Source organism: Centroberyx affinis, unplaced genomic scaffold, assembly GCF_046629955.1.
Source record: "Centroberyx affinis isolate AG114_WGS23_722 - 3 ecotype Tasmania unplaced genomic scaffold, CSIRO-AGI_Caff_v1 ptg001293l_1, whole genome shotgun sequence".
NCBI lineage: Eukaryota > Metazoa > Chordata > Actinopteri > Beryciformes > Berycidae > Centroberyx > Centroberyx affinis.
Window position 1 is genome coordinate 848,911 of NW_027279799.1, and position 23,411 is coordinate 872,321.

The following is a 23,411-nucleotide window of genomic DNA, read 5'->3' on the forward strand; positions in this document are numbered from 1 at the left end:
GCACACCTGTAATAAGATTACTTAATTGAAGATTTCTCTCAATTACAGGGAGGACATGTCTTAAAAATGTTACTCACCAGCGTAGTATGATATTCTGGAAATATCTGGAGGAGAAAAAGGGAGAGAGGGAAAGAGCAAAAACAAGATATTACTATGATTAATTGATGTATATAACAGTGCTATAGTGAATTTTTCACAGACAGCATCTTTGTTTTATGGATCAAGACATGGCATCAAAGGGTGCCAAAACGAGAAATGTAACACTTTTTGTACTTAATCGTCCATGACCTTAATTGTCCAATGTATTGCACACCTGCAGTGCCCAAAACAACAGTTGAAGCCACAGTTAAAAAACATAAAACAAACTAAATGTGGCCTCTATTGAAAGACACTCCCTCCCCCTATGCCAGCAAACACCTTTACATACAATACCAATACATGCAAGTCCTGACACATTACCTGGAACTATTGAGGCCTCAGTGATTTCAGAGGTTCAACTCATTTTTATAGAGCTCAGCATGGCAGCCATACCGTGATATCAATTGATTGAGGATCTTCAAAAACCAAAAACAACAACTGCTTTCTATTGACCAAGCATTCCATATGGAAGGAAGATCTGATAATCGATAGGTCAGTTTTATCAGTTTTAAGACTGTATTTAACATTATTCAAGGAATGAACATGGGTAATCAAAAATATGTTCAGACTTTTTCAGGACCTGCAGACCTGTTGTCAACACATTTTCCCCTCATTTGTCACTTGTCACTTTTCAGAAATAAAAACACAATCAGAAAAGTAGCTAAATCTAGTGACAAAGTAGCCAGCCATCACTAGGGACTACTAGATCTGTTTGTCAGGTACTCATATTTTAACTTTGGCGCTAAAGGAAAAAGCTTTGGCGACAAATTGATTCCCTATGCAGGAGAAACACTGAATACCGATTCATCTGGGAATGACAACATAATAACAAAACATCAGCAGTTTGCAGTGGCTGAAGTTAGGAGAACTGAGCAGGTGTAGACTGTTGATTCTGACTCTGCCTTTGTTTCCATTTCCCTCTTCCTCTCTGTTTACTGAACCCCTGCTCTTCAAGAAGGTATTAAGAGAATGTTTGAGTGACATGGCAACAGCCAAACCCCACCTGTGTGTGTGTGTGTGTGTGTGTGTGTGTGTGTGTGTGTGTGTGTGTGTGTGTGTGTGTGTGTGTGTGTGTGTGTGTGTGTATCCGGTCAACTGTGCGATTACATTCACAGTGCTGCTTAGGACACCTTCTTCAACTGACAGACAAATAGGGGTTTTAGCACTTGGCAAAACCAACTGCCCAATCACACTGATTACAAACCCTACTTGACTGACAAGAGTCGATCTCCAATCGCATTGAGCACATCTAAGGGGGTTAGGCTATATGTTTGTCAGGACAGACCATCCAGTGAGTCTGCAGCAGCTCTGGCGAATCAGGAGGTTTTGATATGGGCTACATTCCAAACAGCTAGAGCAAGGCAGGAATCATGAGTCTGCAGAATATCGCTGCTCTGTCATGCTGTAATAGCTTCAACCACTGGCCTCATTCACCTCTAAAGTCTGTCTCATAACCTCAGTCACATTTCATCTCCTCTCCTTCCCTTCGTTCCTGTCATTCTTTTTTTGCATTATCATGCAGAATTACATAAGAATTAGCGATATGAAATGTCCAACATTCTAAAGATAAGCTGACACCAGTTACTTAGCAACAGCCATGGAGCAGGACTGGGGTGCTAATATGGCTGCCAAGACAATGGCAAACTGTCTTACGCAGACAAAGACTGCCATATAAATATAACTGTGTAGGTTATGAAGTTATTATTTAGGTTATTACTTTGACTCCTATATTTCACTTGGTCGGATTCACTCCTGCTCAGAGTGTGTTCTGCCAATTCACATAATTTCCTCTAATCACATAATCCAATTTGTTCCTGGCAGCATTTTGTCCAAAACCTTGGCTACAAGCAGCATTATTCTCTCTCTCACTCTCTCCCTCTGACACTAGTTACACTAGTAATGAAGGTAATTTTTGTGCAACATTGGCAATTCTTCCAGCAAGAGGCAACAAAGAAGGTCACTGCAGTGTTTTCCATACATAGGCTCAGCTGTGACGCACTGCCACAATATCAGCACGGGGCCCGCCACAAAATAAAAAGTTGGTCAATGTATAGAAACTGATCTAAATCAATCTCTAACGCTGCGCTAAAGAGGTGCACATCACTTTATTGTGTCACTGTTACTTGTAAACAACACACATGCCTTTTTTCCTCATCTGCTTACATGAGACAGACACCACCTGCTAGATGGACAAGGGCGCAGTCCGACTTCAAAAAAAGCTGTGTCCAGTCTGGAGAGTCTGACAAAAACCTGATATCGACTCGACAACAGAGACAACGGTAATTGTTAACTTAACTGAGGTAGATGCGAAACATGCAGAATAAACCTAACAGGAGAAGCCCTAAACCCCAACAGTTGAAATTAATGTCAGGAGTAGCTACAACAACATCCGTTATCGTCACAATGGAAAGGGAATATACTGAAACAAACAAACAAGTAAATAAATTGTCCAAACAAAGGATGTGGTCCATGTGACAAGTAGACACCCTTATGAAGGCAGCTTTGTCTACTAAAAATTGTATTTATTCATTCTTTATTTAACTACACCGGCCAGTTTAGAACATACTCCCATTTCCAATGGCCTGGCAAGTGACAAAAACATTAGTGCATTATGTTCAATACATCTGTAAATCTGAGCTGTGAATGCTGTGCAATGTCTTTTTGAGTACATTTTCTGCCCTCTTGCTCCCCCCCCCGTGCATCTGCCTTTAGTTTAGGGCTGCAACTAACGATTATTTTCATTGTCGATTAATCTGTCGATTACTTTCTCGATTAATCGATTAGTTGTTTGGTCTATAAAATGTCAGAAAATGGTGAAAAATGTCGATCAGTGTTTCCCAAAGCCCAAGATGACGTCCACAAATGTCTTGTTTTGTCCACAACCCAAAGATATTCAGTTTACTGTCAAAGAGGAGTAAAGAAACCAGAAAATATTCACATTTAAGAAGCTGAAATTAGAGAATTTTGACTTATTTTTCTTAAAAAATTACTCAAACCGATTAATCGATTATCAAAATAGTTGGCGATTAATTTAATAGTTGACAACTAATCGATTAATCGATTAATCGTTGCAGCTCTACTTTAGTTTAGACATTTTTATTCAAATGTCCCACAATACAGCAAGCAAAAGTATTAAAATAAGCACATCACTACACTTACATATTTTGTTAACAAGATGGGCCTTTTCACACATGGTTTCAAACTAGCCAAAGAGGTATTTTTCCAGTGTCAACAGAAATGACCTCGCTTTATATCCAACTTTAATCTTTCACATCCACAAATAATGACTCCAAACTAGAGTCTGTTATTATAAACACTACTGAAACATCTCTCACTAGAGCTGTTTGATAAATTTTTCACATGGGTACACACTGCTTGGAGCTTCTCCCTCCTACACTCTTTTTTTTTCCTCTCGCGCTCACAGCCTTTTCTTTCTGTCTCCCACTCAGAGTAGAAAACGATTGCCCCTGGCTGTAAACCACAGAAGCTATGCTACAGTTGACACTATGCTGCTAATGGAATTGCACAACTCCATTCTGACACCAAGACAACAACAACACAATCTTCTGAGGATCCTCTGAACTGATCAGCCTTTCAGAATAAGGGAAAAGAATAGAATAGAATAGAATAGAATAGAATAAAGGACATAAAGGAATAGAGCGGAACAGAACAGAGTAGAATATAAGAGAGGGGAATAGAGCTACCATGTCCGCAGCAGCTAGTGCATTAATAAAGTAGATGTCCTGTGAGTGGCAGCTACTTATGAGAGTGGAGTTGTAGTAATGGGAGTACTGCAGAGGGATAGAGGGACAGGCAGAGGAAGGTCCGATACACACTAGCAAAAAAATGCTGCTTTTCACATCTGGCTTTGACAAGACCTCTAAAGAAGAGAGATGTCTCTTGAAGTCAATTTTCCAGAATCAAGTAATGCTTCTCTACTCTCAACAACTATTTGAATATTCAGCCAACAAAAATAATGAATGAATCATTCATAATTGCCTAACTGGTAGAAAATGTGGTTATCTGTTGGCTCTGTAAATACCACATTAGCATCATGCTCGCCAACTGAAATCACTTCAAAATTGCATTTATTTATGCATTTATTATTTATGCATTAGATACACTTCCTATCCACCCCAATTGTCAACAGTTAGGAACGAGAAGTCACGCTGTACAGCATTTAAAGCCATATCAATTCTGCTTTGTTTTGTTTATTTATTTGTATGTTTGCCAGGACAAGCATCTATGTGAGCTGATGTTGGTAAGACACTGTAGGATCTTCATAATTTCATGTTGAACTGTGCATTTCTCAGCATTAAGTGATATAAATCCTTTAGAAAGTGTATAACATCCCTCAAGTGTGCATGTTGACAACTGTATAGACTGTTAGCTCTCAATTGTCAACTCTTGCTAACAATAACGACAATGCCTTGATAACTTATCCTGTTTTTTTCATGTATATTTATCAAGTATAAAACTTGATAAAGCCCTGATTCAACTAAAAATATTTTTATGCAACATAATATTGGAGTAATCAAACTAAATAAATCAATGCGAGTTTTTAGTAAATGCCGCATGTTAATTTGTTAGCATGAATTATGAAATCGTGCTTAATGGACTACCACCACAATTACAATCAATGTACAATACATATCTCCTCACCTAGACAAATGTTTGATACATCAAAATAATATATTACATCTACATCATTAAAGCCATAAAGATTTAAAAATACAAACTCCAAGTAAAACATTAAGAAAATTCATAGAATTCTAAATATAATAGCCTATGTAACACTACGCTATTCAAAGCGGGTTTCCTCATACTCATTTTATGCTTGCCAGAAGGAAAACATCTAGCCTACATCTGCGTTTGTCGCTAAGAGACTGTAATATTTTCAAGTCCTTGTTGAGCTGCGCATGTCTGAAATGCCTGTGGTAGTAAGCTGATTTTTTTCTGTGGCAATTTAAAAAGAACACAGATCTGCCATCAAATCGTATTTGGGTTATGTTTACAGGGAAATTTCACTTGTTTTCACTGCATAAATATACATATTTACCCACTGCTTTGACTTGTGTTCCACAGATATCAGCTAGAAAAGATGTATGCTTGTGTCAGTGAAAGTTATGGCTGTACTGAGAGAGCCTGAGATTGTACTGTAAGCAGCTAAGATAGCAGAAGTCTTCAGCAGCCCTGTTAGTCTCTGGCAACCGATCTGAATTCAATTGTAACGTTTCAACTTGTCAAAATGTAGTGCTGATTTTCCACTCAAACTTGCCAATGCTGAGTATTGTGTTGTGTTAAGCGATCTATCTGGAGTGTATTGTCTCTCTGTCAGGCTGACAGTCAGCTGAGGTGAATTCCTGCCTCTCTTATCACTGGTGCCGTGGTGGAAGAGATTCAGCTGCTGACATGTTTCTTAAGTGACTGGCAATGATGTAGTCCAAATCATTTTATAGTGCCAACCTAATTATAGACTAAGTAATATGTCAGGTATAGGGCATTTGTTTTGTGTTTATTGCAAAATGTGTATGATTTCCTGAATAGTAGTAGGCTACCTCAACTCTGATTTTGGACTTAATTTTTTTTTTCAGTTGTTTTCAGAGGGAAGATTAGTTTGTCCATGTAAACGATGTAGCTAATAAGATAATTGAATCAGATCAATCACTTGATGCTAAAAATAACTGTCAGCTGGCCATCACTACTTCATCACTACTTAATTTGATGTTGAGCACACAACATCAATGCTGTTCTCATACACACATTACCCATTTCATTGGAAGAGTAATTACTTTCTGGTTTTAGATGAAGTCAATGGTTTTACCAGACAAGACTACTGTGTGCACCCCCCCCCCCCCCTTTCTATTCCCCCCTATCCCCCCCTCTCTCTTACTCTCTCTCTCACTCCCTTCCTAAAAATCCACACAGATTTACAGTTTCAGTTTTCAAACTGACAGTGTTTTACACAAACAAGCCTTTTTAACAAGGCGTTTTATGGCTCTGTCTCAGTGTGCAGTGCACCGCATTAACATTCAGACATTCTCAAATATATTAATCCAAACCTCCGCATCTCCTGCAGAAACCTTGCATGTCCCAAAACTCTTTCAGGCACTGAGAAAAAAAACTGTATTTTCCTGTGGACACCCACATATTGGTTTAGGTTTTGCAATACGTTTTCAGACGTATGAATTGCTTTCAACATATTCTACCTACATAAGAGTGTCAGTTGTTAGTTAAAACATGACATGATTGTGGATACACAGTTTTTGTGAGGCTTTCAAACTGAAAGGCTTCCCAGGTCATGATAAATCAGAACAAGGGACAAAGGCCATCATCCAAACAACAGTGACACAACACTTCACAGCTGGAGCTGCCCAGCCCTGGATTAATATATCTGAACAGAGTTTCAAAGCACTTCAGGCGCACTTGATTTTTCGCCAAACAACCTCTTGAGTAAACATTACTCAAAAGCAAAAATGAATCCAGTGTTGCTCATGTTTTTATTTGACTGCTACTTTGCTCTGGTCTGGCTGCTGCTGTCATTTGACATGAAATATCTACTTCTCCACCATTTTCAGATACATTTCTACAATAAATGCAATCAGTGAGTGAGATAATGTGCAAAAATATCTGGTGGGCATGCCTTACTCACATTCAGAAAGACTGTGATACAAGGAGATTGGTCAGTAGTGGGAAGTCCAATGGACAGTGTCACTTTGCCAACATAAACTCATGTAGAAGGTAAATGCATTCGCAATATATACCACTGCAGTGGGGCTACTGAAAGATATTTAAAAGACCACCTAAAAGGAAACGTAAACTTAAACAGCTAGAAAAAAATAAAAGCTTGACTTTGAAAAGTTATATTATAATCACAGTACCTGGCAAAATAATATATCAATCAGTATGATAGTTTGCCTCCATAGTGTATGTTGACTCAGGGAAAGCTAAGCAAAACAGTGAGCTATGGATGCAAATAGGGAATGACTGGCAACACCACAACAGGAGCAGATGCTCAGTCTTCACTTTCACTGGTCAGCCTGAATAGCCTGGTGCTGCACTGTCCTAAAACATGACAGCCCACATCATGCTTGTGGCCCCACCAAACAAGCTACAACAGTGTTTTCCAAGTTTTGGGTCAAGACACAAAGGTGGGTCAAAATGAGATTAAAAAATTGGGTCACTAACATATTTTGGTGAAGTTACAAAGTTACATTTGCCATGTTATTTTAAAAAAAAGACGCATCAAGTAAGCTGATTAAAGTACTGGATGCTGGTCGTGAAATTTGTTGGATTAGCCTATACACCGTAATTTCTGTTGTAAATGTAGGTGCCCAGAACAATTTTGTAGGGCACAAAAATATTTTTTAATTCATTATTCCAATGAACTGTTTATTAGATACATCAGGTCTGATTCTGCTGATGTCATGGAGCCTATTTCCACTGAACATGAAATCCCAATGCAGACAGAAGATGTATCAAGTGGGACAACAACAAATAGGGCAACAGCAGTTGAACACAGGCATACATTTGCTCAAGAATGAGTTTGCTTATCTCTTCTCTTCTCAACTCATGTCTCTCCTGAAATGTAAATGTAAATGCATCACGTAGCTTATAAAAATCTGTTTGGTAGTATGAGCTGTATCTGCCATGTATTCTGCTATTAGCTATACTGGCTCTGACACAACCCATCAGGTATCTGAGCTATAGCTATCACTCAGATACCAGAAAACATGGCCCGGGGCACAGGATGGGTGTTGGAGGTAGAACTGTGCTGGAATTCAATACAGTGCAATAAAGCAACCACAACTGAGACGAGACACGAGACAACATAGTTTAACTAAGATCATAAGAGAGAGTAATTTTGTTTTCATACATCCTTTATAGATGAAGGGGCTATGTGTCATTTCACATACCACTATTAGACAGACAGACAGACACTCACTCACTCACTCACTCACTCACACACAACGTATTTGTTTCTATTAGTCTGAGCACCATCTGTATTCTACTATCAAGTACAGACTCATGTGTGGGCCCGTTAAAAAAAAGCTAAAGCTGCATTCGTGGTTGAATGTTCTGGTTCTTCATAAGAAAATGAAAACACACAAACTGTTCACCACTTGCATTAGAAGATTTGAATTTCAGTTAAAGTATCAATTGCCAGACTTTTTCTTATTTGTTTTTTGACTTGTTCACTCGCACACTCTGTCCTCGGTTGTCAATTGTAGGCCCAAGTGTAGGCCTGCTGTGGACAAGAAAAGTGACATTTGATAGCTGTAGGCTGTGGTTTTGTTTGGCTGCATTTACATGGGAACAGATATCTGATTTTTAACCCTCTGTGGCAAAGGTCCGACCATGTCATGACTGCCTGAAAGGGGAAAGATCAGATTCCATGTGGTTTCTCTCTGTTCAGAAAGCAGTGAGAAGATCAGATGTGGGCCACAAGCACAGTTCAAAATCAGACCTTTTGTGCCTGTGAGAATATAGTCTTTGAGGCACAGGACGAGTTTGAGGCGTAATTGGTCAGGGCACACAGAACCTCAAAACAATGCTGAAAGGCCAACAAATTCTATCCTCCTCTCACCGGCTGTCAAACTGACGCCTGTGGATAAATAGGTTGTTAAATTACAGCTGAGATTTTCTTGTCCTTCGTCGCCATAGTCAGTGTGCCTATCTATGAAGTGTGACAGCATTTCAGTGGAACTAGCAATAGTAGAGACAGTAATTGTCACAGTCAGAATAGCCGTGACAGTAATAGTAGCAATAGTAGCAGCAGCAGCAATAACAGTAGTAATAGCAATGGTTGCTGTATCCCACCTTTAAAAAATGTATCAACCATAGCACAGAAACAAAACATGGCAAGTAGAGCAAGTCAAAAAAACATTCCACAAATAGACAAGCAGCACACAGTCACACAATGCTGCATGGAAGCAAGACTAACGAGTGAAATCCAAAAAGTTTCAGTGTAATAGATATAAACAAACATTTCATTTTGCACACATTTATTCATTTGTCAATTCTGTTGTCTGAGCCCGACCAGCCAAGCTACCAAAGGAAAACAGAGCAGGCTAATGCTGTATCAGAGACTTCTGCTTCTTTGTTTGTGCTCCACACTCTACCTGTCTGTGAGGTTTTCACATGCAAGTGCTTGTACAGCGGTGAGCAGCGCAAATTCCTTTCCAACCCTCAGCCCGCCAGACCCTCTCTACCTCTGTAGCACAGAACACCCATACACCAATCCAGTCACAGCCGAACATTTTCACCAAGCTATCAATGAGACTACACACATACCTCCGTTGGTGCAGCCCAGGAAATCCCAGAACTGCATGTCGGCAGTCGGTACACAGAGGCTTAAACCTCTGCTTAAACACAGACGGCTGTACACGTTCCTTTTCTGCCTCTCCACTTCCTAGTTGTATGCTGTCAAAGCTATAGGAGAGGGAAAACACCCTCCCACTGACCCTCTGACTGACACACCTGGGGGCCGAGTCCCATTTCAAAACAGCTGCTCCCTTCTCTCCTCCTAACCTCTCCTTTCTCTTCCACTTCCCATCTCTTCTCCCCGCCCCTCCTGTTTCATCTACTCCTCTCTTTCTCTCATATTTATCTTCCCCTAACTGAAAGTAGACAGGTGTAACCAGGATTCCAGCTAACATCCTCCATGTTGCTTTCCTCATCCCTGCCTCTTCAGATCAGTGGAGGTGATGGAGAGGAGGCAAGGAGAACAGACAGGTGAAGGTAAGAAGAAGAGACAGGGACAAGGCGACTGTGGAGTAAAGCCTCTAGGTCTTCTCCAAGCGCTCCAATTCATCTCTTGCACACCTAAATGGTACACAATTTGGGATTTCTATTAAAAAATATACTTGAGATGATAAAGCTTCTTTGTAGAAAAATACCTGAATATTGTTAGAAAAGAGAGATACTTTCACAAATCTATTGGTATCCACGTGAGCCAGGTTTTTATATCTGACCGCAATCCTATGTACAACACCATAAAAAGGCATGACTATAACACTGACTATAAATCCAATCTAGCAAATATGAACTAGATTTCCAATAATAGTCAAACTGAAAAAGGCTTGTCAGTCTACTTTTAATTCAAACAGTTCAGGAATTAATTGTGTTGATAATTCAATCAAAAAAAGGTGCCAGTATAGTAGGTAATCTTTTCAGCAATAGTTGGGAACGGATGATCATTAGCAAATGAAAAAGGCATATTTTTAGCTGATTGAATGGAAAGTCATTTGACACCAACCCTGACAAAGTTGTAGTTATAGCACAGTAGCCCTGCGCAATACTTGGAAATAGGTTCTCAGCTGGTTTTGCATTTGGCACTAAATTTGCCCTTGTCTATTAAAGCTGTCACCAAATATTCAAAGTTGCTCCAGAATATCCGAGTCCACACTCTGGGGTCCTGACCCACCAGTTGAGAACCACTGCTGCCAATATGACCTGGATGTCTGGCAGGGATGTGATCAGGACAACACTCACATAAAAGCAGGAAACAACGTGGGGAAAGGCAAGAAAACAGGAATGTCCATGAGACTTGAAAGGGGAGCTATGAGTCCAAAACCACTGAAACCCCGAAAAAAACAACTGACAAATCACATCCATGGTGCCGCTGGGCACTCGGCTGTGCGCTATGATGTTTAGCACAGTATTTCAGCGTTACAATTAACACATATTAGTGTATAATCCTACTGAGTACGCTAAACGCATAATTTGTAGTCCTAAAGCTAGGCCTCCTTCGAAATATTAATACATTTCAATGGGCCTACTACAACAGCCACTGTACAATATTTTGGTTGACAAGGTAGCAGGCAACCCAAACATTTGAGAGGCACTAAGTAAGGAATGATCGCCTTTGTTTCAAAATTGTTGCTTGCAACACTAAGTTAAGTCTTTTTGCTTATCGTTGACACTATTTCAACAAAACACGGATGTTTTGCTACAGCGTTGCTGTGCAGGAGAGAAATCCTCCTTGGCTTGGACCTTTGCACCTAACTAGGCGTTAGAGAGAGACAGGGGTGGTTTCGGCCACTGCACCACTGTCTGTTAGGAATACAAATTACTTCACGTTGTCAAAATGACCCGTTTGTCGTATTATGTAGTCCCCGATATCACCTCATAAGCCTGATATCAACTCCAAAAACACACCCCGTGTATTGCAACGGTGTTACCCCCATTGTCTGTGTCTGTTACCCCCCTGATGCTAAGCTAGCTCAGCTAACGGTGGGCTATTCCCACTCAATCCGCCCCCAAGTATGATCAACGTTCAATACTCACCCTCTTTAGCTCCGTAGACCCGCCGCACCTACTCTCGGTAACCGGCCACCTTTTCCAACAAGCGCGTTTTTTATGTAATATAAAATCCCGTTAATATCAGAATGGGTTATGTGGCTGTATTCGTCCGTTTGGGGTTCCCTCTCCCAGTCTGTTTTTGTCCACAACAGCGCCGTGCCCGGTTGTCGGTGTCCAGGCAGTGACGCTAGCTGTTAACGTTAGCTGGAACGTTACATCCAGTCAACGCTGCTGCTGGAGCTGGAGCTGCTGCTGCTGCTGGAGCCTGAGGTTTTCCAATATGGCTGAAGCTGGCAGGGCAGACAGGCAGGGGGAGAGGGGTCCACAGCGGCGCCCTACGTGTCCATACAGGGGTCCCCACATGTTTTCATGTCGGATCCCCATTGTGTCGCAAGGAACCCCCGATCCGAGAAGATTTGTCTTGTTAGATATGTCTATGGCTTGGTGTGGAATTATCTACAGGGATGTAGTGGAGGGTAAATACAGGCTCAGTTTACCCACCTCGGCGGAATAGAGTTTACCCACCGTGTAAGGTGTATCCACGAAGGTGTATCCTTATGTAAAACATTTTTTTTTTTACATTAATGCAATTAGGATCAAATTGATGTGAGATGTACGAATATAGAGTCTTTTAAGGGAGGAACCATACATTAACATAACATCACATCACTGGTTATGTAACTGACCATTCTGTAGGGATATAACAGCAGTGGGGAGCAGTCACATACAGTCATCCTTAAACATTCCCTCTTTGTGCAAACATCTATAGTGAATAGCAAAGTAAACCCATAAATCCCACCCTAATGAAAAATCGCAAATCTGCACCAAAGCAGATGGAAAATTGTGCAATTTAATGGTCTTATGACATGGCCCATTGCACCAAAACACAGTGAAATGACCGGGGAACAGACGATTGTCTATGTAAGATTAATCCAACCCACAGATGTCTGATGTTTGAATGAAATTTTAAAATTTCAGTTAGGCTATGCATAATTCATCATAGTATTATAATGTAAGCTAAACAAAAGACGCCTTGACATTTTGAAGCCACACACACACACACACACACATAAACAGACACACAAACATAACAAAATCTTGTAACTGTGATGCTGACTGCCATGATCCTATCTTGGATCTGTGTGCTCCCACTGTCTCACAGACACAGTCCTAAACAATCCATCCACTGACGGCCTACACACACAGACCCACCTACACACACACACATACATTCATGCATGCAGCCATGCACACACACACACACACACACAAACACACACACACACACACACACAAGCACGCACGCACACTTGGCAGTCTCCCATCTTGGCAGTTAAGAGGATAAACAGATTACTTTTTGTTTAAAATTATCTTTTTGTATAACTGCATCATTAAATAGTTCACAGAGAAAGGTGGGGGAGAAAGGAATTAAAACCCACAACATCAGGAGTACAGAGTAATGATATGATAAACCAAAATGAACCCCAGTGTAAAAGGATTAATGCGTCAATGGTATCTGCATATTGCATCCAGTGGTGACATGATTTGTATAGTAGACTGTCAGAAATAACGAAAGCTTTTGATAAGTCTAGAAATATTCCAAGACCTTATTATTGTTTAGAGCAGGGTGGATTTTATCACCATTGTTTTCTAAATCCATACTGATAATCATATAGAATGAAATGAGCATTCAGATGCTTCAAAATTCTGTTGTACACCAACTTTTCTAAATTCGTTGAAAAAATGGAGGCGCAGAGATAAAGAAAAGTGTGAAAAGATTTTTGGTCATCAGATTTAAAAAGGAGAACTTTACATTTGTAGTTTTGACGGCATTTGGAATTATTACAGTTTTAAGCTTGAGAGTCTATTACTCAGTGGTTTGATAACAGACAAAGCTTGCAGTGGAATAAAAACAGGCAATTTGCCCATCGCTTAATACTGAAGGGGGTTTGTCTCTCCCCAAGCCCATGCCTTTGACTGAAGCTATCTGTGGTGCAGTATCTGAACGCCCATAGCCTCCTGGTTAGAGATGAGAATTTGTAACTTGGTTTGAATCCCTGCTGGGAGAAAATTTGGCAGGGGGAGTAAAGGAGACATGCTTTCCCTCCCTCGACCATTGAGGTGCCACTAAGCAAGGCGTAAGCCGACCCATGTTGCTCCTGCATTCCAGTTTGAACATGTAAAAAAGATGTCAGTTTGATTTCATGCCCTGTACTGTCAATTTTATTTGGCAAGCCATCTAAACAAATGTTCACAACAGTGTGTATGACAGGTACTGTGCGTAGGGATGGAGGAAAAAAACAGGGATTTAAAACAAAAGCGTCACGACTGTTATCTGAGGATGCAGTGCACCTTAATCCACTCCTCTGGAAGAGGGCCAGGCTGAGTGCGTCAGGTCAGGATGCTGTAACATGCAGATTTGATTAAAAATACATCAGAAAAATACTAGCTATAAAGTGCTGGTAATCATACAAAAAAAACAGATTCTGGACATGCATCAGTACCATATATTTGGGGTTCAATATGATTTAAATGTCTGTATGTTAAAATGTCATGTAGCATTTTCACATTTTATGGATAGTCCAGTACATGCAGACCCTGAACATGGTGCTTTACTGTTTGTGATGACAGAGGAGAGCAGAGGAGGTTATAGAGCTTCATCTAGTGGACAGATAGAAGAAGTACACTATGATTTGTCCTTTCTCCTGTCTAACAGAAGCCACCATCTCTGGTTGTTGATTTTGTTGTTACAGACCAATTTTGTTGATTCAGTTTTGCTTTACTGCAAGCGTTCCCTTTATTATAGTTTTTTTTTTTTTTATATGTTTGTGACATTCATAGCACTTTGTAGCTATACAAATACATTGTGTATTCTGGTATCAAGCCTTTCAATGTGTGGTAGAATATTTTTTGTATTCCAGTTATATTTTGATAATTTGTACACATTATCAGTGACAATGATTAGGGCTTCCAACATCAGACCATTATTACTATGATCATTTTCTTATGGCCGCAACATGAAATTAAGTCACTTTGTCATATCTTTGGTTTTGCTGAGATGATGCCACTATGAGTTTTGCAGTAAAAAAATGTTTGCAAAATAATTTAACAATCAACGTTTTATTTAAGAACCATATTGTTGAGAAGGTGCACTAAGATGGTATTTATAGGGAAACCACAGGCCTCCTTAGGTCAAGCAAAATCAGACGAGTCCCCCACCACCTCAGCTGCCTGAGGTGGTTGTGTTGTCACAGCAGAAACTGGTAAATGGTAAAAGGAATCACACTGAGGAGAGTGGAATAGGGCAGACGAGTGTTGGTGGGAAGGACAAGGGTGGCCTTTGGCTTGACTTATAGAGCTATGCTCATGTTGATTAGGTTACCCTTTTCTTTGCAAACACAGCGCTAAAAAGAAGAGAAAGGATCTGGCTAAATGAGACAAAGCTAATGTTAACATTTTGGTGTTAACATTAGCAAGCATCGCCTGAATTAAGTTAGTCGGAGAAGTAGCAAGAAAGTGAATGGCACAGCAGCATACGCATCACATTACTGATAGGAGTACTGTTTGTGCTGTTGTTGGTTGTAGCTGAGGTGGACAGAGATGAAAATACTTTGGGTAATATGTTTAGAGTGAAATAAGGAGGTCAACATAGTTTAGTTAGATTCACTATACTGAAAAGTTCCCTTCATCTATTTCCTGTGGCCTTTTATAATTGAGAGTTTGGGAATGTAAAGTTTTGTGTAATTGTGAGTAATTATGGGATATTCAACTTTTAGGTTCTCACATCCCATAGCAGATTGCAAAACTAATATACCCATCTACTGTATATCAAACTTCAGCAATATGTTAAGACCTATTTTAGAGCTGCGTTATATGAATCAATTATTTTTGACTAAAATTTCAACTGGATCCTGTCATGATGTGACTCCAGGATGAGATAAATGTAGAGTAACATAGACGCTGCACTTCCATTTCTGAGTGTGATCGTTTAGGAGAGAGAGAAGGTCCTATTATTAACAGCATTTAAATGGCAAAACTACACAAGTAATTGATAGTTTATAAATAACTGTAAAAACAACTCTAGATCCAACACAGCTTTTATATTTTCTCTCCAATGTTGTGTTTGTCCAGCTGTCTTTAAAACAGTGAGAGTCTTGGTTGACAGAATTTGGTCCTTGAGATTTTCCCTGGCAACCATAATCCAACTTGATAGTTGTTGTCCTTTTGCTTAAGTAATTGGTGATGCTTTGCTAGCTGATCTTGATGAGCATGTTACCATGGTGACATTATGGGAAGCACTGGCACATATTTACAGCCAACATTACTTAGTTCCAGAGAAGGGGCAACAACATGGTGTCTATAGTACAAACTGGTATCTGTCTGTCTATGGCTCTGACTAATAAATGTCTTGTCTAGATTGATGGACAAGTTCATGTTATGCTTTAGACCCGATGGTGGAATAAATTACCAGCTATGCACCAGTATAGTTGTTTATTAAGAATGTTTCATCATTGATCACACAAGAGATGGTTACATAAAATATTAATAACTGAACTGAATGTAACATATCTTTACAGTAATGAATATATGTTGATTTTACACAGCCTTTTTCTTAAAGCAGCTCCATTTTAAAACAATGTTTTATAAATGAAAGTATATGTTCATTACACATTCCTACAGTTAATAATACTCATCTGTCTCACATAGCATCTTTCTGCATATATAGCATAACAGTATATAATCAATACACATTGCTACAGTTATGAACATACTGAACATACAAACTGTTATACAATAAATATCTTACTTACATCTCAGTTACACTCATCTTACATGAATACACATCTGAGTTGTATACAAATCCTTGTCGGTTTGAACAGGCCCTCATGACTACAAATGCAAGTTTTAGATTAATACATTTCGGTTTTTACAGTTTCCTTGTGTGCGTCAGTTTTACGAGCCCATTTACTGCGGCCAGTGTAAATCAGCGTCAATATCAGAGCCTGTGGTAGAAAAGTCAGCAGCAACAACAGAGGAGAGGAGAGGAGAGGAGAGGAGAGGAGAGGAGAGGAGAGGAGAGGAGAGGAGAGGAGAGGAGAGGAGAGGAGAGGAGAGGAGAGGAGAGGAGAGGAGAGGAGAGGGATGAACATAGTGGGTAGGGACAGGGACAGAATCAGAAAGGATAAAGGATTCAGAGCTAGAGTTAGATAGCAGTGGGGCAGACAGGGCAGGACACAGAGAGGAAGAGGCTGAGGAGGAGAAGCAGAGCGGTGAGGATGGGTAGGGACAGACAAAGTGGATTGGAGAGGCTGAAAAGATAGACAAAGGACAGGATAGGGGACAGAGGAATGGATAGGGACAGACAAAGGACAGAGTAGCTGGATAGAGAAATTGATAAGGACAGACAAAGGACAGAATAGGTGGATAGAGTAGTGGATAGGGACAGACAAAGGACAGGATAGGTGGATAGAGGAATGGATAGAGGGAGAGAAAGGACAGAGTAGGTGGATAGGCACAAAGGACAGGATAGGTGGATAGAGGAATGGATAGAGGGAGAGAAAGGACAGAGTAGGTGGATAGGCACAGACAAAGGACAGGATAGGTGGATAGAGGAATGGATAGATGGCGAGAGAAGAGAGGGATAGTAGCAGAGTAAGGTGGAGGTAGACGATAGATAGGGTTTGGGGAGGGAGAGTAGGATAGAGAAGGGTTAGGATCACCTTTCAGCTACAGGCAAGGGTAGAGTGGATGAAAGGAGACAGAGTAATGGAGGAAGAGATGGGAAGACAGAGAAAGAATGGGGTTAAGGGCATTGGGATTTAGGGCGTAGGGGGACGCTCTAGCATGACACTTTGGTGGACCTTTGGACCATCTGGTCCACGTTGCTGTTGGAGATGCTCTCCATGGAGACGTCGGTGTGCGAGCGCCCCCGCTGCTCCTCGGCGGCCTGCGAGTGTGTCCGGCCGCGCTGCAGCTCGTTGGTGTGCGCCCGGCTCCGGGAGCTTTCAATGGACGAGACGCTGGAGCTGGAGGTCGTACGAGACCGGAGTCTGGTCATACTGGAACTGGACACTGATGAAAGAGGGGTGGGGGGGAGGGTGAATTGTTTGTGGGTTTGCCACTGAACCACTGGACTATCTTTGGGCAGATGTTGAGGTGTAATTTTAAGGCTAATGGTATAGATAATGTTACAGTTTATAGCTTGAGGTTTGATTATAGTCACATACTGTATCCCAGGCCCTGGATGAAGTATTTGAAGGCTTCAGTCAGTTTGGCTGGCTGTAGAGACAGAGACAGAGAGAGAGAGAGAGAGAGAGAGAGAGAGAGAGAGAGAGAGAGAGAGAGAGAGAGAGAGATCAGAGTAAGTTTCCAACCAGCAAATCCAACCAATCAGAGAGAGGATATTCTACAGCATCATCGGCAGAGTAGCCAATGGGAGGTGGAGTGTGAGCCTACCTGATCAGCCTGAGGAAGTCCTCCACAGTCTGCCATCTGGAAAGGCAAAGGGGAAAGATTATGAGTACGCTTCAGTCTTAGGTGAAATGTTTACCTGGCGTCAGCTTGATATACTTTCAGTTGAATCAATTAAAAGGTAAAACTGTGTTTGAAATTGACGTTCATTTCACAATAACAGATCATATTCATTCTCAATTATTTCCTAATAAGTTGGATATGGCAACCCTCTTACCATGACTATGTTGTTCAAGGTTTAAACATGAATCATAGATAACTCCTAAATTCTGCCAATCTGCCAATGTTCAATCCCAAACATACAGACTGTTTCTGAATTAAATTAAATAATATATGTTTGTTTTTGGGGTTTTTTGCCCTTTGCAGTCGGTCAGTTACCTTGAGCAGTGTGGTCTTGGTGGGGTTGAGTTTGGAATTACAGTCGACCACGGCCTCCACAGCAGGAGAATTATCTCCCACAACGAGCAGAGTGGAGCACCTATAAACACACAGACAGACCGCTAAGAGAGATAGACAGGGCGGACAGACAGACTGGCTAAGGAATCACAGTGTGACAACAGAGCCTCACACATTCAGAAGCTTTGGGCATAGAAGTGTTTCCCTCTTGAGTGTTTTGCATTTATCATTTGAGGAGCTGGACTCTGCTGCAATGATGCAAGCCTTCTGTTTCAGAGGAGCCATTTTCTCTAAATACTGGCAGAACAAAATATTGGACAACAAACAGTCCAATTTTCACTTTTTACAGTGAACAAGAAATATTCAAGAGTGTACAATCCAAAATCTTTTTTTTTTTTTAAATATTCAAGAGTGTACAATCCAAAAACACAATTTTTAAGATACACCCTCCCTCTTTAAAGGTTAAAGGTTCTAACTTGAGCGTCCGGGCGTTAATGTTTCCTCCAGGAATGGGCCTCTCCACCTCCAGAGCGGTGCGGTTGTTGTAGGAGCGGAAGAACTGACCCACGTTGGACTGGTTCATTGATGTCGTGATGTGGTGACGGTATGTAGCAATGAGGTCATGGTTGGTCTGGATCTCATCCTGAACGATCAGTTAGAGAGTAAGTGTCATGATAACTGAAGCCAGCTGCTGTAGGCAAAGTAAGGTGAGGTAAAGAAAGATAAGTAAGCTTACCTTTCCGAACAAGTGTGTGATGACTGTGTCAGGGAGGGTGTGCGTCCATTCAGTGATCTGTAATACATGCACAGACACAGACACAGACACAGACACAGACACAGAAACAGACACAGACACATACAGACACACCATCAATGGTGTTAGGAATATTGGGACAAATAAATGTTCAGTAAAACCTCTATGAGTGCTCTAACATCCAAATCAATCCAATTAAATCAAATGTCCAGCAGCATACAGGCCTTTGTATGCATTAAAAAAAAATCACAACATCTGCAGTATAGGTTCCAGATGTTGAACTGAATCAGGGTGCAGCACACAGAGTGGGTGATCAACACACACACCCACCCACACACACACACACACACACACACACACACTGCTGACCTTGTTTGCAACAGTGTCCATTATTCCTTCGGCATTGGGGTTGATGTTGATCAAAACCAAACCATCCACCAGGTCAGGGTGGTTCAGCTACACACACACACAAACAAAGAAGTCAGATTAGGGGTTTGTTCTGTCAGTTTTTAGATTTGATTTGATTTGAAATCTGATTAATCAATAAGTTAATAATCTCAACACGTTACTTATGTGTCATTCTCAACACAAGTTGTTAAATGTGTCATTCACAGCATGTTTTGCTGGCACATCTCTAATACATGTTGTCCAATACATGTTCACACCACACTGTCACATGGCTTTTGGAGTTACTGATCTTGTCCTTGATTTTTTCCAGAGCTACATAGTTTGACTAGTTTCTACTAGACACCATCTTGTGGCCCCCTCTCTAGAACTAAGAGGTGCTTTTTGTAAATCCTTTACAGTGCCGTCCATAATATTTCTATAGTGGGATTTTCTAAAGATCAGCTAGAATCACACTTAGAAACGGCCATGGAGAGAGACTCAGTAGATGACATTATTGCCGCTGGAAACTCAATGGCCACAGTTTGTTTATCAGTGGCTCTTGTCTTTTTGACTCTCTGAGGGTCAAGTGACAATCCTGATTGTGTCTTTATGGCTTTATTTCAAAAGTAAGAAAAGATTTAATCAATAACTCTGTGGCACTGAATACTGTTATTGATCATCTCCTTGTGTAGACAGCCAAGAGAGGATCTGTGCCGCAAAGAGTGAACAATCAGGTCTTGTGTTCCTGTGTAAATGCAGGCCACGAAACAAGCTGGGTGTCACATTATGTGCTGCATCTGAGTTCAAGTGGGATTTAGAGAATAGATGTGAACTCACAGCGAATCTAGCCAGGATGGAGGCTCCTGCTCCAACTCCCAGTCCAATCACACTACGGAACCTGTAAAGCATTGGATTATTATTACACTCATGTAAAGGCTTGGTTATTTTCACATATCTGTAAATATAGTTTCAAAAAACACACATCTTGAGTTAAGTATGTCCAGTATGTTGTGTGAATTAAGATGCTAAATGTGTTGAAAATAGCACAGCCGACTCAGAAGTGTCACCAAGTGTTTGATGACAGTTTATTGTTATGACAGTCTATAGTGTTGGTGCTCATCATCAGTGTTAGTATCAAGCCTGTCTTACCCAAAGTGCTTGAGGACAGCGGGCAGTGTTTCAGACAGCTGGTCCACGGAAGGGTAGGTATACCTGAGGGGTCAAAGTTCAACAACACCATTACCAGGGATGGAGTCAGTTTTAACTGTCAAACTCATATTAAATAATATTATAAATATTAAATTATCATATTATTCATATTTAAACTATGAGTCAGACTGCTGTATGTAGATTAGATAATGAGATGAAACATTGATTCTACTGGGTAAACAAGAATACAGATCAGACAGACAGACAGACAGACAGAGTAATACAGACAGTGTACTGACCCAGTAGGGAGGGTATTGGCTCCCTCATGTTGTCCTGGTGCTTCAACGTGACAAACAGGCAAACGTCTGACGATTTCCTGCATGTCCTCATGGTTGAACAGAGTCTCAAAACATGACTTGTCTATGGAAAGAGAGAGAAAAAATAGATAGAAATTCTATTATGTAATAATTTAATTGTACAAACAGCCTTGTCTACAGAGACAAGAAATTCAATTAAAAAATTAAGATGACAAAAAGATGAACAAAAACCCGAAAACAAAACATAATAAGAAATGAAAATATATATCAGGTATAATTTGAGAAGATGTAGAGTACTTGTATATTGAAAACACAGAATATGTTTGAGTTAAAACTAGAAAAGAATTAGAGTGATGGAGATTTTAATGTCTCCATAAAAAACTGAGACCTTCAGTGTGATGAACCAATACCTTGTGTTTACTCCAGATACACAAGTAGTATAGTAATTCAGTTTTTTAGTTAGCTGATGTAAACATGAGGATTCTGCAATGTCAAATACGATACCTGGGATATGTCAATATTAGCTGGGATATCAAGACATATATTCCTTATCCTGTTTACTCTAATTGGCATTCTGTATAAGTTCTGTTTCCATTTATGGGGCGGGACTTACGGTTCAGTCCCACATCATGATAGGTCAGGATGATTGGGCGGTTCGCCTTTGGTGTTCCTGTGATGGTGCAGTGGACTTTCCCATACTGGGTCTCTACATGCTCCTCCTGAAACAGACACATTCACACATAGTCAGATAATAGACACACACTAGTTTTTTGTACACACTTTGTACCAATACAGGACAGTAAATCTGGCTGAAGCTGCTCTCAAGTGCAAGTAGAAGCAGTAGTGTGTATTTCTTCAGCCAATCAAGGCAGATTTCGTATTGTGTTTGTACCAACATGGGACACAGAGGACGGCTGGGCTAGGAGGTTGTAGCCATGGAAGTATGATATTATTATTACTGACTCACTTGGTCTAAAATCTATGGCAATTGCAACACTCTGCCCTCCCCAACTGATAGAAGCAGAGTTGGAAACTATTTCACTGGGGAACAGCTGTTGAGTCAGATTATATATACATCCACACATCCACGCACATGCACACCCACCTGCCCACCCACACACACACGCACACACACACGCACACACACACACACACACACACACACACACACACACACACACACACACACACACACACACACACCGTCATGGACATTCCTCCTTGCCAGAGGGGTTTGCTACTGCTATACTGCATTACAGTCTGAACACTGAGAGTTCAATGGTAACTACAACCACTTAAAAGTGGACTGACACAGATAATCTCGTGTTTAATCCTATATAACCCACGTGTGACCCACATTTGATCTTTGGTTGCACATTTATGATGGAAAATAACCACCTTTTAGTTTGCATAGCACCAGCTTAACAATAGTGTCTGGACAAGTACATAGCAGAGTTTATACCATGGCCTGGGAGAATTCTTGATTCTGATTTAAGACGCAGCATTAAATTTGTTTAACATGCAGTATAATGAGACACCTGCAAGTTGTGCTAACCTGCTCTGAAGCCTGAGTCTGGGTCTGTGATTTTTACATATTTCCCAGAGGAACTGGACCAAAACTGGACTCAATTTACTTACTAAATTATCAATGCAAATGTAGATAGGAAATGCACTCAAGTTTCAAATTTGAAATTATTCTTTACAGGTTCGATAAGCCCACAGCTTTTCAATATTTAAATATAACTAAGTAGTCCTTGTTGCAGCCAATGTGGTTCATAGATAAGGAGTTTATCTCCTGTTTCTATTTGAATACTTTGAGGAAATCTACTTCCTGAATTGATTGATTTGATAGTGAACTGAAGCCAGTCCTCATGTTAACCCGATGTTACACTTTCAACCAAACCCAAACAATAAGTGACTGCTCTCTGCTGCACAGCTGTGATACTAAGGTTAGGGTCACTTCACTTAGTGTTAAGGTTGAGGTTGGTTCAAAGGGTAAGGGTTATCTCTCTAGAACAGTGGATCTAGAGTCAGTATGAAGAGTTAGGCTGGACTCAGGTTAAGTTCAGCTCTCTGTGACAGGATACTCACAGTGACTTGGGGCTCAAAGACAGAGTCGTACTCATTATCCTCCAGAACCATGGCTGCTGGTGTAGAGTAGACCACAACAACGGCAGATATACAATAGATGCGCAGTAGATAAACAGAAGATGTCCTGTGTCTAGTGCAGATCTGATATCCTTGTATCCTCTTTCGTCTTGATTCTCAACTTTCTTGAAATTTTGGAAGATAAATATTCTAAGCTTATTTTATTCCCAGTCTGTATTCCTGGATAGCGTCAGTCCGACAGTAGCAAAGCATCAGAGAGTGAGCGTGTGTGTGTCCGACAGACTATCTGGTTGAGCTGGTTTATATATCCACGAACACTGATCTGTCACTAAGCCCTAACCCCAACCTGGCTCCCATGCAGCCAACTGGCCCCTTCCTGTTTTAAT

The 23,411-nt window shown here is 40.6% G+C and overlaps 1 protein-coding gene across 1 annotated transcript; it reads right to left on the reverse strand.

Moving 5' to 3' along the window:
• Nucleotides 1-17,281: 17,281 nt before the first annotated feature.
• LOC139649111 (protein NDRG1-like) lies at nucleotides 17,282-23,061 on the reverse strand. The gene is made up of 12 exons (XM_071525428.1): nucleotides 23,008-23,061; nucleotides 21,530-21,635; nucleotides 20,899-21,019; nucleotides 20,600-20,662; nucleotides 20,288-20,348; nucleotides 19,433-19,519; nucleotides 19,046-19,102; nucleotides 18,786-18,952; nucleotides 18,292-18,391; nucleotides 17,899-17,934; nucleotides 17,670-17,721; nucleotides 17,282-17,514 (listed from the first exon to the last, which is right to left on the reverse strand). Exons 1-12 carry the CDS (start codon nucleotides 23,056-23,058, stop codon nucleotides 17,282-17,284), a joined length of 1,134 nt encoding a protein of 377 aa, XP_071381529.1. The 5' UTR covers nucleotides 23,059-23,061.
• Nucleotides 23,062-23,411: the final 350 nt, after the last annotated feature.

Coding starts and splice junctions, on each gene's coding strand:
- LOC139649111 (XM_071525428.1), bottom strand. CDS start 23,058: ATGGTTCTGGAGGATAATGAGTACGACTCTGTCTTTGAGCCCCAAGTC. Junction 18,953..19,045: donor TCACACACTTGTTCGGAAAG/GTAAGCTTACTT, acceptor CTGATCGTTCAG/GATGAGATCCAGACCAACCA. Junction 17,935..18,291: donor CCAAGACCACACTGCTCAAG/GTAACTGACCGA, acceptor TTGCCTTTCCAG/ATGGCAGACTGTGGAGGACT.